The sequence below is a fragment of the Ovis aries genome, chromosome 15 (genome assembly GCF_016772045.2).
Source record: "Ovis aries strain OAR_USU_Benz2616 breed Rambouillet chromosome 15, ARS-UI_Ramb_v3.0, whole genome shotgun sequence".
Lineage (NCBI taxonomy): Eukaryota > Metazoa > Chordata > Mammalia > Artiodactyla > Bovidae > Ovis > Ovis aries.
In genome coordinates, this window is record NC_056068.1 from 76,803,591 (window position 1) to 76,821,455 (window position 17,865).

Sequence of the window (17,865 nt, forward strand, 5' to 3'; positions counted from 1 at the left end):
AGAGGGTTGACTATTTATTTGGAGCAGAGTGAAGACAATTTCATGTCCAGGGTCATTGTTGAAAGCAATAGTGATCTCAGTGACTAAAAATCAGAGACACTCAACATCGCATCTCTCCTGAGGTCTTGAGACTGTTTTGAGGCAAGTGACAATTTGGCAGAGAAATGAAAAATGTGGCAGGAAGATCTGGGGAGTTATATCTCTTCTCAGTTTTCTTTTTATTTATTACAGTAGAAAAACTCACTGAAGCAGTCCATGAAGGTCATTGCAGAGCACTTTCACTGCATAGTGAATCAGAGTGGAGAGTGGTTCTGGAGCACAGATAGAAGGGTTCGGGAGTCCACCGTTAGGGCTCTCAGCATCTGCTCTCAGCCTCATTCGGTCTATAGTTTATGTTCTTTACAAAGGAAATTAATCATGGTTCTGTGGGATGCTGTCAGTTCAATCATGATCTCATCTGAATCCTAAAATGTTAGCTACTACTGTGCTCTTGATATAAGGTAGGGGAAAAAAGGCAGGATAGCATACAACAATTGGAGAAGGAAATGGCAACCCACTCTGCTGGGAGCCAGCACGGGAGATCCCACCCATGACAAGGTCATGCAAAAGAGACCTGACAAGCAAGGCTTCAGGACTCGAGGGACTCCCTGGGCTGATTCCACCCATGAAAAGGTCATGTGGAAGAGACCTGATGAGCAAGACGGGTCAGGACTCGAGGGACCCCCTGGACCTGCTCGAGCATCTACCCCCAAACCAGAATCTGTATGTCTTACTATTTTATGCCTTTCACCAACTCTTTTGACATTAACAGGGGGCTATCCGCAACCACCTTTCTCTGGGAAAGGTCAGCTTAGGGCTCTAGCTAATAAGTCTCCTGGGCATGATAGGAGTGTTTAAATTCAAACCCCTCTGATGGCTTTCTAGCTTGCCTGACAGGTTTATCCAGACTCTTGTAGCTACGCATGTGATTGTTCACAGCCTCCCAACTGTGAGAGGCATGGGAAGCCTAAAACATTCTAAAAATATAGAGCCTTTTGAGGAGTTAAAAAACTATTAAAATAGTACTGGTGAAGGGTTTAATTGTTGAGCCAATGCTTGCTGCCAAGTTTCCATATCTTTTATTCATTGTGTGCCTGGGAGTGCATTAATTAATATAATTGGTATGTAGAAAAAATAAGCAGTAGCCTTGGCATAGCCAAGGTGTAGCAACAGTAGACCTTGAGTTAATAAGTTCTTTCTTTGATGTAACCTACTGTACCTTTGACCCGTAAGAATGTAACTCTATTTAGTGCTTTGAGGGTGATGCAGGTTAGAAATAGAAAGAAAAAACCACTTCAAGGGAAAACAAGTTTTTTGGTTGATCAACATTTATCAAGGAAAGAGCCGTAAAATGTTAACAGGCCTCCTGGCCAGAAGATAATGTACATAACATGAGACCCTTGTTTATGGAAAGACATACAGAAAAAATCCTGGTTTCGATAAGGGCAAAACTGCTGGAGTGTTTGGGCTGATTCTGCATGACCTTGCATCCTTCATTTCCCTCTACGTACAAGTCCGGGTATAAAAGCTCCTTTTGAAAATAAAGTTACGGGTCTTGCTCACTGAAGCTTGGTCTCCCCATGTCACTCTCTCTCTCTCTTTTCGCCAATGGCGTCCATCCTGAGGGTACCCCTGGATCCTGCTGGGGCTGGACCCCGGCACCACTCCAGTGTTCTTGCCTGGAGAATCCCAGGGACAGGGGAGCCTGGTGGGCTGCCGTCTATGGGGTCGCACAGAGTTGGACACGACTGAAGTGACCTAGCAGCAGCAGCATACAGCAATTACTACATGCATACATACAACAATTAGCACACAACAACTGCTATAGTTTCTGCTTCTGCAGCCAGTCAGTAGTCAGCAACCAGCCCATAGCCTGTACTGCCCTTAGACACAAGAGTGTGGGATCCTGACACCAGGTGCTATGCCCCCGGAGGTCAGCTTTTCAGAGCACCTTTCTTGAAATTTTAAAAGTCTCCATTTAGTGCTCAAAGGATAGCACTAAATGGAAAAGTATCCAGGATAAGGATATTTCCTTATCCCGCAGGAGATTTTTTAATCTCCTGAAAGATAAAGAAGCTCACTACTCAGAACTGTTCAAACTTCTTGGGTTTCAGCGATGAGAGGTTGAAGGTACTAGGCCATCATGTAAAAATCACATGCTGTTTATTGCACTGCTGCTGCTGCTGCTAAGTAGCTTTAGTCGTGTCCGAATCTTCGCGACCCCATAGACAGCAGCCCATCAGGCTCCCACGTCCCTGGGATTCTCTAGGCAAGAACACTGCAGTGGGTTGCCATTTCCTTCTCCAATGCATGAAAGTGAAAAGTGAAAGTGAAGTTGCTCAGTCGTGTCCGACTCTTCGTGACCCCATGGACTGCAGCCCACCAGGCTCCTCCATTCATGGGATTTTCCAGGCAAGAGTACTGGAGTGGAGTGCCATTGCCTTCTCTGATTGCACTACTACAAGATTTAAGCTGTACATTTTTATCTGTTCTGGCTATTGTTTAAACAATTAGTAAACCTGCTCAGAAAGTAGAACTCTTTTCTCTTCAAGACATGCAAACTGAATTTAGATTATTTTTAATATTTGTGTACATTTCCCCCTTTTACTGTAAACCTATGTCAATGGTTGAACTCCCTAGGCAACATGTCTCAGGTTGAGTTTGTGTGTAAACATTTATTGGGAAGTTCTCCCAGTATTAACTTCTGTATAACAATGAAGAGGGCAGAATTGGGCAGAGGGGGAAGTCAAACCATGATATAGGGACAAAAAGATCTGGGAGGGTCCCCCAAGGAGCCTTAGAGCTGTGATGGCCCTTTGGAGTTGTCTCAAGTTGAGGCAGGAGGCCCAGGTCTTCTCACCATCCACTGACCATTCTTACATGCAGCCTGTGGAGGATGAGGATGTGATTCTGGTGCTGCCCTGGGGGATGGCAGTGTCTAGAGAGGCATGAGGACTCAGACATGGGCAGCCATCCCTCCGGGCAGCTGAGGGAATGAAGGGGACTGTGTGTGGCTCACCACAGCATCCGCTAAAATCCCCTTCCTTGACTCAGATAGTCCAATGGTGAGCATGTTTTTAAACATTCTGAATCCAGCATCACTTGTACTGTAGAATCCACAGAAACAATTCCCATCGATGAACTGTTTAAAGAAAGCTATGTGAGAGAAACCCCTTAACCTCAAATTAAATTCTTGAAACGAGAGTTGCCTCGGTGTCTGGAGTTGCCAAGTTAATGGTGAGAACAATAAGGTCCACGAATGCAGCTCCTATCCCAGAAAAATTGCTTTCACCTGCAGTTCCATCTCATTTGGTTCTCTGTGTAACCCTGAGAAGCGGTTGGAACAGTAGCGTCAATCCATTTAACAAATCGAGAAACATCCAAGGCAAAGGAGGGTGAAATCCACTTCAGCTTTGGTTTTGGTATTATCCCTTTATTAGAAAACCTAGACAGTGCATTAAAAAGCAGAGACATTCCTTTGCTGACAAAGGTCCGTCTAGTCAAGGCTATGGTTTTTCCATTAGTCATATATGGATGTGAGAATTGGACCATAAAGAAAGCTGAGGATTGAAGAATTGATGCTTTTGAACTGTGATGTTGGAGGACACTCTTGAGAGTCCCTTGGAGTGCAAGGAGATTCAACCAGTCCATCCTAAAGGAAATCAGTCCTGAATATTTATTGGAAGGACTGATGCTGAAGCTGAAACTCCAATACTTTGGCCACCTGATGTGAAGAACTGACTCATTTGAAAAGACCCTGATGCTGGGAAAGATTGAAGGCAGGAGGAGAAGGGGACAGAGGATGAGATGGTTGGATGGCATCACTAACTCGATGGATATGAGTCTGAGCAAGCTCTGGGAATTGGTGGTGGTCAGGGAAGCCTGGTGAGCTGCAGTCCATGAGGTTACAAAGAGTCAGACATGACTGAATGGCTGAACTATATACCTGACATCAGTTCAGTTCAGTTCAATCACTCAGTCGTGTCTGGCTCTTTGTGACCCCATGGATTGCAGCGCACCAGGCTTCCCTGTCCATCACCAGCTCCCCGAGCTTGCTCAGGCCTGACATACCTGGCATGGCTCATGACTTAGAGGCATTGCCCAGAGACAACGACACCATCTTCTATGGAACAGACTGTATTTGGTGGCAGAATTCTCTGTACAAATGTTTAATCCACTCAGGGCTCCCAGTAGGGAATCTCTCTCTCTCTTTTTTTAATATAAATTTATTTCTTTTAATTGGAGGCTAATTACTTTACAATGTTGTATTGGTTTTGCCATAGATCAACATGAATCCACCATGGGAGTACACGAATATCTCTTATCAGATATTTGAATATCACTGAAGTCAAACCACTAGTGACTAGTAAGGTAGGTCCTCCAAATTAGGTCTTTAGACCTCAAATCCAAGACTCTTTATATTGGATTAATATTAAATTGCTTATCTGTGTGATGAGATTAAGGGCTGATTACTGACTATTCTCAGTAACCATTTTTGGAAACTGGTACACCTGAGGCTGTCCAGTACCACTGAGCTTCCTATCAGAGTCTCTCCTATTTCTGCCAAACAACCTCTTGATCCACAGTCTCATCATGGCATTTTCCACATCCATGTTTCTCAGGGTGTAGGTCAAAGGGTTCAACTTGGGTGTGATGATGGTGTAAAATACAGCCACTATCTTGTTCTCAGGGAAAGTGGTGGAAGGTCTCAGGTACATGAAGAGGCAGGGGAAGGAAAGCAAGATGGCGGCAATGATATGGGAAGCGCATGTGGACAGGGCCTCGTGCCTCCCCTCTGATGAGCAGGTCTTGAAAGAAAGCAAGATGACAGTGTAAGAACCGACAAGAATGACAAAGGAGCTCAGTGAAATCACGCCACTGTTGGCCGCCATAACGAGCCCCAGCACATACGAGTCTGTGCAAGCCAGCTTCAGTAAAGGGTGGACGTCACGGAAGTAGTGGTCATTCAGGTTTGGGCCACAGGGAGGCAGTTGTACAGTGAGCATGGTCTGGACCAGAGTATGCACAAACCCTCCTAACCAGCAGAACACCAGCAAGATGGAGCAGAATTTCCAGTCCATGATAGTCAAATAGTGCAGAGGCTTACCGATGGCCACGTACCTGTCATAGGCCATCACTGTGAGGATAAAGATTTCTGTGCAGCCAAACAGGTGGGAGAAAAAGAGCTGGAGCATACAGCTAACAAAAGACCCAGAGGGATGGTATGGGGAGGGAGGTGGGAGGGGGGTTCAGGATTGGGAACACGTGTACACCCGTGGCAGATTCATGTTGATGTATGGCAAAACCAACACACTATTGTAAAGTAATTAGCCTCCAATTAAAATAAATAAATTTAAATAAAAAAATGAGATTCTTTTGTTCTTGACTTGAAAGTCAATAATCAGCCTGGGGGCTGTGACAGAGGAATAGCAGATGTCAACGAAGGATAGGAAGCTGAGGAAGAAGAACATCAGAGAGCTGATATTTGGGCTCCTTAGAACAGTCATTATAATGAAAAAATTTCCTGTCATGAGGATTATATAAAAGAGTAGGAACAAAATGAAGCATAGTTGCTGTACTTCCTTATTCTGGGAAAGACCCATGAGGATCAATTCAGTAACATTATTTCCCATGAAACCTGGAAGTTCACAAGAGAGAAATGCTTTGTGATTTACCTGTTGGAAAAAGGATAAAGGACAATTAGATTGGGGCACATGATATAGCATTATTGTTATTATTATTATTTTTTTACCAGTTATTCACAAAGCTCCTCCCTTAAAGGTTTTGGTTTCATTATACTCTGTTTCTTAAAATTACATGAGACTAAGGGTAGGATAGAGGGAGCAAGAGGAGAGAAAAGAAAAACTGATGGGTTTTAAATATATTTAGGCATGGAGTCTAGGTTCTCCACTTGTCAGTTGTCCGAGTCATAGTTGCTTGATAATTTAAATTATATCTTCTTTTTAAATCAAGTTTCCAAGTGATAAAGTCCACTCTCCTGTTCCAAGATGCTTTCCCCCTATGTTCCAGTTGATATGTGGAATGTGAAGTGAAGTGAAATTTGCTCAGTCGTATCTGACTCTTTTGCAACCCCATGGACTATATAGTCCATGGAATTCTCTAGGCCAGAATACTGGAGTGGGTAGCCTTTTTCTTCTCCAGGGGATCCTCCCAGCCCAGGGATTGAACCCAGGTCCCCTGCATTGCAGGTGGATTCTTTACCAGCTGAGCCACAAGGGAAATATGGAATCTGTGTAAATATACACACACATTTGTGAGCATAAGTACTGATACATGTCTTCATATGTACAACTTTTGAGCCAGACCTGGGATGTAATGAGCCTTCTATGTAGCTCTTTGGCCTCCCAAATTACTTTCAACCTGATTGTCTTTATCACATTCAGTTCAGTTCAGTCGTTCAGTCATGTCTGACTCTCTGTGACCCCATGGACTGCAGCACACCAGGCTTCCCTGTCCATCACCAACTCCCAGAGCTTACTCAAACTCGTGTCCATTGAGTTGGTGATGCCATCCAACCATCCCATCCTCTGTCATCCCCTTCTCCTCCTGCTTCAATCTTTTCCAGCATCAGGGTCTTTTCAAATGAGTCAGTTATTCGCATCAAGTGGCCAAAGTATTGGAATTTCAGCTTCATCATCATCAGTCCTTCCAATGAATATTCAGGACTGATTTCCTTTAGGATGAACTGATTGGACCTCCTTGCAGTCCAATGGACTCTCAAGAGTCTTCTCCAACACCACAGTTCAAAAGCATCAATTATTCAATCCTCAGCTTTCTTTATGGTCCAACTCTCACATCCATACATGACTACTAGAAAAACCATAGCTTTGACTAGATGGACCTTTGTCAGCAAAGTAACGTCTCTGCTTTATAATATGCTGTCTAGGTTGGTCATATCTTTTCTTCCAAGGAGCAAGCGTCTTTTAATTTCATGGCTGCAACCACCATCTGCAGTGATTTTGGAGCCCAAGAAAATGAAGACTATCACTGTTTCCATTGTTTCCCCATCTATTTGCCATGAAGGGATGGGACTGGATGCCATCACCTCAGTTTTCTGAATGCTGAGTTTTAAGCTGGCCAGCTTTTTGAATGATGAGTTTTTATCACATTAGATAATTATATTATTCTGGGACTTCACTTTTTGTCTCTTCTCATCTGTTTAGAAAGTGCATAGAGGCTTCACAAAATGGAAATACCATTTGCAAGATACTCAAATCTTCAGATTCCACTTGACGTTAATTGTTACAGGATTTGGGGAGGTACCAGTTCTCAATTAGGTTTAGTAGTGCCTCTGACAATGCCCAACTGTGAGATCTGGGAAAAGTTATTTGTCTTCACTGAGACCTAATTTCTTTGGTCAAAGGATTGACTCTAGAAGGTCAGTCCCTCTAGAGAACACCAAGGTCTCCTCCAGGTAATGTTATATCATGAAATTTAGTGGGGGCGGGGGGAGGGAAAGATGGCGGAGGAATAGGACGGGAAGATCACTTTCTCCCTCACAAATTCCTCAAAAGAACATTTCAACGCCGAGCAAACTCCACAAAACAACTTCTGTAGGCTGGCAGAGGACATCATGCAACCAGAAAAGCAGACCATTGTCTTCAAAAACAGGTAGGAAAAAATATAAAAGACGGAAAAAGGAGACAAAGGAGGTGGGGAGGGAGCTCCGTCCCAGGAAGGGAAGCCCGTCCCGGGAAGGGAATTTTAAGAAGAGAGGTTTCCAAACACCAGGAAACACTCTCCCTGCCGAGTCTGTGGCGAGCCTTGGAAACACAGAGGGCAACATAACAGGAAGGAAAAATAGATAAATAATTAAAACCAAGAGATTACAAGCCCACCAGTAACTCCCCAGCGGAAAAGCAGCACAGACGCCTGCATCCGCCATTGGGAAGTGGGGGCAGGGCAGGGACGCGCGGGAGGCGCGGGCTGCAGAGCTTTGCAAGAATCGGGCAGGAACGCCCCACGCGCAACCAGAATGATCTAACTTGGGCTAGCAAACCAGACTGTGGGATAGCTACCACGCGAAAAGCTTGAACATAAGACACCGCCAGGACCGAGCACAGAACAAAGGACGGAACGGAAAAAGCCGGCTGTAGACCATCCCCCACCGGGGACAGGCAGCCAGAGCCGTAAGGACCGGAAAGGGGCAATTGCAGACCCGCAGAGACTTTACGTACCTAACTGCAAGCAGGCTCCTTTGCTAAGACTTCTGGGGGTGCTGGACAGTCACAATCTGCCTCACGGGGGGTGCCAGCGGTCCACCCAGAGAGCTGAGCGGCAGCGGCGGAAAAGGTGACAAGCCGCGGCGATCGCGCTCACCAAACTCCTGAGCTACTCGGACCTGGGAAGGGCACAAAGCATAGTCCCAGCCGCATTTGTGCCTCTGAGGGCTGCCTGAGCGCTGAACCTGAGCGGCTTGGACCGGGGAAGTGCACGCAGCCTAGGGCCGCCCCCAGACGGTTCCCGGCTGAGCATCGTAGAGCCGGAGCGGTTTGTGCGCCGCGAGAAAGGACAGGTCAAGCGGGGCAGAGATACTGTGTGCACATGACAGTGCTATTTGTTTGCAGCATCTCCCCCTCCCCACAGCGCGACTGAACTAGTGAGCCTAAAAAAACCAGCAAACAGAAGAAGTTAAACAGAGGGAACCACCTTGGAAGTGAGCCCACACGGCCCATAACATCAGAGAAGAGCCAGATATATTTTTAATATTTTTTAAATCATTCCTTTTTTTTTTGCTTTTTTGTTTTTTTTTTCTTTTTTTTTAATTGTTAAGTCTTCTATTTCTCTAATTTTTATTTCTATAACCTAGTATTACTATTTTTTAAAAAAAGACCTTTTTTTTTTTTAAGGCAAACACCATATATACTCTTTGGATGGTTGTTGGTGTTTTGTTTTGTTTTGTTTTTAAAAAATAATTCCTTTTTTTTCTTTCTTCCTTTTTCTTTCTGCTTTTCTTTAATATTGTATCTTTGAAAATCCAACCTCTACTCTAGATTTTTAATCTTTGCTCTTAGGTTTTTGTTGTCAATTTTGTACATTTAAAAACCCAAACTTCACTACCCAAGTTTACCTGAGAGCGAGATTACTGGCTTGACCACTCTCTCCTCCTCTGGACTCTCCTTTTTCTCCACCAGGTGGCCTCTGTCTCTTTTCTCCCCCATCTCTTCTCTGTCCAACTCTGTGAATCTCTGTGTGTTCCAGACGGTAGAGAACACCTAAGGAACTGGTTACTGGCAGGATTTGTCTCTCTCCTACTCATTCCTCTCTCTTATCCTCCTGGTCACCTCTGTCTACTTCCTCCCTCTCCTCTTCCCCGTATAACTCTGTAAATACCTCTGAGCAGTCCAGACTATAGAGCGCACATAAGGAAGTGACTACTGGCTAGCTTGCTCTCTCCTCTCTTGATCTCACCGCCATCTCATTCCAGTTACCTCTAACTACCCCCTCCATCTTCTCTTCTCCTTGTAACTCAGTGAACCTCTCTGAGTGTCCCTCAATGTGGAGGAACTTTTCATCTTTAACCTAGATGTTTTATCATCGGTGCTGTATAGATGGAGAAGTCTAGAGGCTACTGTAAAAATAAAACTGAAAACCAGAAGCAGAAAGCTTAAACCCAAAGCCTGAAAACATTAGAGAACTCTTGAATTCAGGGAACATTAAGCAATAGGAGCTCATCAAATGCCTTCATACCTACACCGAAACCAAGCTCCACCCAAGGGCCAACAAATTCCAAAACAAGACATACCACGCAAATTCTCCAGCAACACAGGAACACTCCCCTGAGCCTCAATATACAGGCAGCTCAAAATTATCCCAAAACCTTTGATGTCTCATAACCCATTACGGGTCACTCCACTGCACTCCAGAGAGAAGAAACCCAGCTCCACCCACCAAAACTCCAACACAAGCCTCCCTAACCAGGAAACCTTGACAAGCCACTGATAGAACCCCACCCAAAGTGAGGAAGCTCCATAATAAAGAGAACTCCACAAATTACCAGAATATAAAAAGGCCACCCCAAACGCAGCAATATAACCAAGATGAAGAGACAGAGGAATACTCAGCAGGCAAAGGAACAGGAGAGTTGCCCACCAAACCAAACAAAAGAGGAAGAAGTAGGGAATCTACCAGAGAAGGAATTCCGAATATTGATAGTGAAAATGATCCAAAATCTTGAAATCAAAATGGAAACACAGATAAATAGCCTAGAGACAAGGATTGAGAAGATGCAAGAAAGGTTTAACAAGGACCTAGAAGAAATAAAAAAGAGTCAAAATATAATGAATAACGCAATAAATGAGATCAGAAACACTCTGGAGGCAACAAATAGTAGAATAACGGAGGCAGAAGATAGGATTAGTGAAATAGAAGATAGAATGGTAGAAATAAATGATTCAGAGAGGAAACAAGAAAAATGAATTAAAAGAAACGAGGACAATCTCAGAGACCTCCAGGACAATATGAAACGCTCCAACATTCGAATTATAGGAGTCCCAGAAGAAGAAGACAGAAAGAAAGATCATGAGAAAATCCTTGAGGAGATAATAGTTGAAAACTTCCCTAAAATGGGGAACGAAATAATCACCCAAGTCCAAGAAACACAGAGAGTTCCAAATAGGATAAACCCAAGGCAAAACACCCCAAGACACATATTAATCAAATTAACAAAGATCAAACACAAAGAACAAATATTAAAAGCAGCAAGGGAAAAACAACAAATAACACACAAGGGGATTCCCATAAGGATAACAGCTGATCTGTCAATAGAAACTCTTCAGGCCAGGAGGGAATGGCAAGACATACTTAAAGTGATGAAAGACAATAACCTACAGCCCAGATTACTGTACCCAGCAAGAATCTCATTCAAATACGAAGGAGAAATCAAAAGCTTTCCAGACAAGCAAAAGCTGAGAGAATTCAGCACCACCAAACCAGCTCTCCAACAAATTCTAAAGGATATCCTCTAGACAGGAAACACAAAAAGGGTGTATAAACCCGAACCCAAAACAATAAAGTAAATGGTAACGGGATCATACTTATCAATAATTACCTTAAACGTAAATGGGTTGAACGCCCCAACCAAAAGACAAAGACTGGCCGAATGGATACAAAAACAAGACCCCTCTATATGCTGCTTACAAGAGACCCACCTCAAAACAAGGGACACATACAGACTGAAAGTGAAGGGCTGGAAAAAGATATACCACGCAGATAGAGACCAAAAGAAAGCAGGAGTGGCAATACTCATATCCGATAAAATAGACTTTAAAACAAAGGCTGTGAAAAGAGACAAAGAAGGCCACTACATAATGATCAAAGGAACAATCCAAGAAGAAGATATAACAATTATAAATATATATGCACCCAATATAGGAGCACCACAATATGTAAGACAAATGCTAACAAGTATGAAAGGGGAAATCAACAATAACACAATAATAGTGGGAGACTTTAATACCCCACTCACACCTATGGACAGATCAACTACACAGAAAATTAACAAAGAAACGCAAACTTTAAATGATACATTAGATCAGTTAGACCTAATTGATATCTATAGGACATTTCACCCCAAAACAATGAATTTCACCTTTTTTCAAGTGCTCATGGAACCTTCTCCAGGATAGATCACATCCTGGGCCATAAATCTAAACTAGATAAATTCAAAAATATCGAAATCATTCCAAGCATCTTTTCTGACCATAATGCATTAAGATTAGATCTCAATTACAGGAGAAAAATTATTAAAAATTCCAACATATGGAGGATGAACAACACACTTCTGAATAACCAACAAATCACAGAAGAAATCAAAAAAGAAATCAAAATATGCATAGAAACTAATGGAAATGAAAACACAACAACCCAAAACCTGTGGGACACTATAAAAGCAGTGCTAAGAGGAAAGTTCATAGCAATACAGGCATACCTCAAGAAACAAGAAAAAAGTCAAATAAATAACCTAACTCTACAACTAAAGCAACTAGAAAAGGAAGAGTTAGAGAACCCCAGAGTTAGTAGAAGGAAAGAAATCTTAAAAATTAGGGCAGAAATAAATGCAAAAGAAACAAAAGGGACCATAGCAAAAATCAACAAAGCCAAAAGCTGGTTCTTTGAAAGGATAAATAAAATTGACAAACCATTAGCCAGACTCATCAAGAAGCAAAGAGAGAAAAATCAAATCAATAAAATTAGAAATGAAAACGGAGAGATCACAACAGACAACACATTGAAATACAAAGGATCATAAGAGACTACTATCAGCAGTTGTATGCCAATAAAATGGACAACGTGGAAGAAATGGACAAATTCTTAGAAAAGTACAATTTTCCAAAACTGAACCAGGAAGAAATAGAAAATCTTAACAGACCCATCACAAGCACGGAAATTGAAACTGTAATCAGAAATCTTCCAGCAAACAAAAGCCCAGGTCCAGATGGCTTCACAGCTGAATTCTACCAAAAATTTCGAGAAGAGCTAGCACCTATCCTCCTCAAACTCTTCCAGAAATTGCAGAGGAAGGTAAACTTCCAAACTCATTCTATGAGGCCACCATCACCCTAATACCACAACCTGACAAAGATGTCACAAAAAAAGAAAACTACAGGCCAATATCACTGATGAACATAGATGTAAAAATCCTCAACAAAATTCTAGCAATCAGAATCCAACAACACATTAAAAAGATCATACACCATGACCAAGTGGGCTTTATCCCAGGGATGCAAGTGTTCTTCAATATCCGCAAATCAATCAGTGTAATTCACCACATTAACAAATTGAAAAATAAAAACCATATGATTATCTCAATAGATGCAGAGAAGGCCTTTGACAAAATTCAGCATCCATTTATGATAAAAACTCTCCAGAAAGCAGGAATAGAAGGAACATACCTCAACATAATAAAAGCTATCTATGACAAACCCACAGCAAACATCCTCAATGGTGAAAAATTGAAAGCATTTCCCCTAAAGTCAGGAACAAGACAAGGGTGTCCACTTTCACCGCTACTATTCAACATAGTTCTGGAAGTTTTGGCCACAGCAATCAGAGCAGAAAAAGAAATAAAAGGAATCCAAATTGGAAAAGAAGAAGTAAAACTATCACTGTTTGCAGATGACATGATCCTCTACATGGAAAACCCTAAAGACTCCACCAGAAAATTACTAGAGCTCATCAATGAATATAGTAAAGTTGCAGGATATAAAATCAACACACAGAAATCCCTTGCATTCCTATACACAAATAATGAGAAAGTAGAAAAAGAAATTAAGGAAACAATTCCATTCACCATTACAATGAAAAGAATAAAATACTTAGGAATATATCTACCTAAAGAAACTAAAGACCTATATATAGAAAACTATAAAACACTGATGAAAGAAGTCAAAGAGGACACTAATAGATGGAGAAATATACCATGTTCATGGATCAGAAGAATCAATATAGTGAAAATGAGTATACTACCCAAAGCAATTTACAAATTCAATGCAATCCCTATCAAGCTATCAGCCACATTTTTCACAGAACTAGAACAAATAATTTCAAGATTTGTATGGAAATACAAAAAACCTCGAATAGCCAAAGCAATCTTGAGAAAGAAGAATGGAACTGGAGGAATCAACTTGCCTGACTTCAGGCTCTACTACAAAGCCACAGTCATGAAGACAGTATGGTACTGGCACAAAGATAGACATATAGATCAATGGAACAAAATAGAAAGCCCAGAGATAAATCCACACACATATGGACACCTTATCTTTGACAAAGGAGGCAAGAATATACAATGGAGTAAAGACAATCTCTTTAACAAGTGGTGCTGGGAAAACTGGTCAACCACTTGTAAAAGAATGAAACTAGATCACTTCCTAACACCGCACACAAAAATAAACTCAAAATGGATTAAAGATCTAAATGTAAGATCAGAAACTATAAAACTCCTAGAGGAGAACATAGGCAAAACACTCTCAGACATAAATCACAGCAGGATCCTCTATGATCCACCTCCCAGAATTCTGGAAATAAAAGCAAAAATAAACAAATGGGATCTAATTAAAATTAAAAGCTTCTGCACAACAAAGGAAAATATAAGCAAGGTGAAAAGACAGCCTTCTGAATGGCAGAAAAATAATAGTAAATGAAGCAACTGACAAACAACTAATCTCAACAATATACAAGCAACTGATGCAGCTCAATTCCAGAAAAATAAACGACCCAATCAAAAAATGGGCCAAAGAACTAAATAGACATTTCTCCAAAGAAGACATACGGATGGCTAACAAACACATGAAAAGATGCTCAACATCACTCATTATTAGAGAAATGCAAATCAAAACCACAATGAGGTACCACTTCACACCAGTCAGAATGGCTGCAATCCAAAAATCTACAAGCAATAAATGCTGGAGAGGGTGTGGAGAAAAGGGAACCCTCCTACACTGTTGGTGGGAATGCAAACTAGTACAGCCACTATGGAGAACAGTGTGGAGATTCCTTAAAAAATTGCAAATAGAACTACCTTATGACCCAGCAATCCCACTGCTGGGCATACACACCAAGGAAACCAGAATTGAAAGAGACACATGTACCCCAATGTTCATCGCAGCACTGTTTATAATAGCCAGGACATGGAAACAACCTAGATGTCCATCAGCAGATGAATGGATAAGAAAGCTGTGGTACATATACACAATGGAGTATTACTCAGCCGTTAAAAAGAATTCATTTGAATCAGTTCTGATGAGATGGATGAAACTGGAGCCGATTATACAGAGTGAAGTAAGCCAGAAAGAAAAACACCAATACAGTATACTAACACATATATATGGAATTTAGGAAGATGGCAATAACGACCCTGTATGCAAGACAGGGAAAGAGACACAGATGTGTATAACGGACTTTTGGACTCAGAGGGAGAGGGAGAGGGTGGGATGATTTGGGAGAATGACATTCTAACATGTATACTATCATGTAAGAATCGAATCGCCAGTCTATGTCTGACGCAGGATACAGCATGCTTGGGGCTGGTGCATGGGGATGACCCAGAGAGATGTTATGGGGAGGGAGGTGGGAGGGGGGTTCATGTTTGGGAACGCATGTAAGAATTAAAGATTTTAAAATTAAAAAAAAAAAAGAAATTTAGGGTTATTTCTCCAATACAAAGAATCACTGTCATTGAATATGGTTTCTTTCTTTTACTGTTTTTGTGTCCCTTTGAACCAAAGATGAATAAAGGTGGGGGCAATGTATATTTATTTTGGTGTTGGTTTATTAGTTTGGCAAGACATTTAAGCATTTTTAAACTTCATCTTTTAAATGAGAAGCTACTGACTTCTTCAGAGAATTGTTTCAAGTACCAAACCTAGTCCAGCATATTGGAAGTGCTCACTGAATTACGCCTTTTGATTTTCCAACTCGACTTCCATTACATTTTGTTATGAAGCTTTTCAAATATACACAGAACAGAGATAATAAGTGCTCATATACTTGCTGTTTAGTCGCTAGGTCATGTCTGACTCTTTGTAACCCCATGAGCTGCAGCACCCCAGGCTTCCCTGCTCTTCAGTATCTCTCAGAGCTTTGCTCAGTCTCATGGCCACTGAGTCAGTGATGCTATCTAACCATCTCATTACTCAGATTAAAAAATGATTTTGCCATTTTTACCACAATAATTCTGTGGTAAAATTATTTTACCACATTTGCGTCATGGGTCTCTCTTTTTCCTTACTTTTTTGTTCCAAAGTATTTTAGTGGAAGTCTATCATCACGTCATTTCAGCTTCAGTATCCATGTCTCTGGAATTAAGGCATTAAAAAAACGAGCATGAGGCCTTAACCACATCTAATAATATTGCCAATAGTTTCCGGGATCTGGTCTACGGCAGCCATGTTTTCTTCCCACTGCTCCTTATAGTAATTAGCTGAGCGCCTACTTTGCCTGCTCTGTGGAATAGGGTCACTCACTATGAGTAACTGAATAGCTGTCGTATGGACAGTGTGATTAAAAAACTGAACTTTCAATTTTATCTAAATTTAATTTAAAAAAGTCATATAAAATGTTTGACATCATAAAAATATGTATAATTGAGTTAAATAAGATTTTAATATTACAAAAATCAGTTCAGTATAGTTCGGTCACTCAGTCATGTCTGACTCTTTGCAACCCCATGGACTGTAGCATGCCAGGCCTCCCTGTCCATCACCAACTCCCAGAGCTTCAGTTCAGTTCAGTCGCTCAGTCGTGTCTGACTCAAACTCATCTGCATTGAGTTGGTGATGCCATCCAACCATCTCATCCTCTGTCATCCCCTTCTCCTCCTGCCTTCAATCTTTCCCAGCATCAGGGTCTTTTCCAAGGAGTCAGTTCTTCACATCAGGTGGCCAAGGTATTGGAGTTTCAGTTTTAGCATCAGTCCTTCCAGTGACTATTCCAGACCAATTTCCTTTAGTGTGGACTGGTTGGATCTCCCTGCAGTCCAAGGGACTCTCAAGAGTCTTCTCCAACACCACAGTTAAAAAGCATCAGTTCTTTGGCACTCAGCTTTCTTTATGGCTCAACTCTCACATCCATACATGACTACTAGAAAAACCATAGCTTTGACTAGATGGACCTTTGTCTGCAAAGTAATGTCTCTTCTTTTTAATATGCTGTCTAGGTTGGTCATATCTTTTCTTCCAAGGAGTAAGCGTCTTTTAATTTCATGGCTGCAGTCACCATATGCAGTGATTTTTAAGCCCAAGAAAATGAATTCTGCCACTGTTTCCACATCTGTTTGCCATGAAGGGATGGGACCGGACGCCATGATCTCAGTTTTTTGAATGTTGAGTTTTAAGCCACCTTTTTTTACTCTCGTGTTTCAGTTTTATCAAGAGGCTCTTTAGTTCTTCAATTTCTGCCATAAGGGTGGTGTTATCTGCATATCTGATGTTATTGATATTTCTCCCAGCAATCTTGATTCCAGCTTATGCTTCATCCAGCTCAACATTTTGCATGATGTGCTCTGCATATAAGTTAAATAAGCAGGGTGACAATATATAGCCTCGAGGTACTCCTTTCCCAATTTGGAACCAGTCTGTTGTTCCATGTCTGGTTCTAACTGTTGTTTCTTCACCTGTGTACAAGTTTCTCAGGAGGCAGATGAGATGGCCTGGTATTCCCATCTCTTTAAGAATTTTCTACAGTTTGTTGTGATCCACACAGTCAAAGGCTTTGGTATAGTCAATAAACCAGAAGTAGATGTTTTTCTGGAACTCTCTTGCTTTTTCTATGATCCAACGGATGTTGGTAATTTGATTTCTGGTTCCTCTGACTTTCCTAAATCCAGCTTGAACATCTGGAAGTTCTCAGTTCATGTACTGTTGAAGCCTCGCTTGGAGAATTTTGAGTATTACTTTGCTAGCATTGTGTGATGAGTGCAATTATGCGGTAGTTTGAACATCCTTTGTCATTGCCTTACTTTGGGACTGGAACGAAAACTTAACCTTTTTCAGTCCTGTGCCCACTGCTGAGTTTTCCAAATTTGCTGGTTTATTGAGTGCAGCACTTTAAAAACATTATCTTTGAGGACTTGAAATAGCTCAGCTGGAATTCCATCACCTCCACTAGCTTTGTGATGCTATTGATGCTTCCTAAGGCCCACTTGACTTTGCACTTCAGGTTGTCTGGATCTAGGTGAGTGATACCATCATGGATATCTGGGTCATTAAGATCTTTTTTGTATAGTTCTTCTGTATATTCTTGCCACTTTTTCTTAATATCTTCTGCTTCTGTTAGTTCTATACAATTTCTGTCCGTTATTGAGTCCGT

General features: G+C 41.6%; 2 protein-coding genes across 2 annotated transcripts in view; one reads left to right on the forward strand and one right to left on the reverse strand.

The window, feature by feature from the left end:
* LOC101120521 (olfactory receptor 4B1-like) overlaps window positions 1–17,865 on the forward strand; it is a 66,438-nt gene that overhangs the window by 17,333 nt on the left and 31,240 nt on the right. The window lies entirely within an intron of this gene.
* On the reverse strand, window positions 4,509–5,672 carry LOC101121546 (olfactory receptor 4S2-like). Its single transcript, XM_042232621.1, has 2 exons — window positions 5,409–5,672; window positions 4,509–5,249 (listed from the first exon to the last, which is right to left on the reverse strand). The coding sequence occupies exons 1-2, from the start codon at window positions 5,670–5,672 to the stop codon at window positions 4,509–4,511; spliced, it is 1,005 nt and encodes a 334-aa protein (XP_042088555.1).

Coding starts and splice junctions, on each gene's coding strand:
- LOC101121546 (XM_042232621.1), bottom strand. CDS start 5,672: ATGGGAAATAATGTTACTGAATTGATCCTCATGGGTCTTTCCCAGAAT. Junction 5,250..5,408: donor AAGTCAAGAACAAAAGAATC/TCATTTTTTTAT, acceptor CATCCCTCTGGG/TCTTTTGTTAGCTGTATGCT.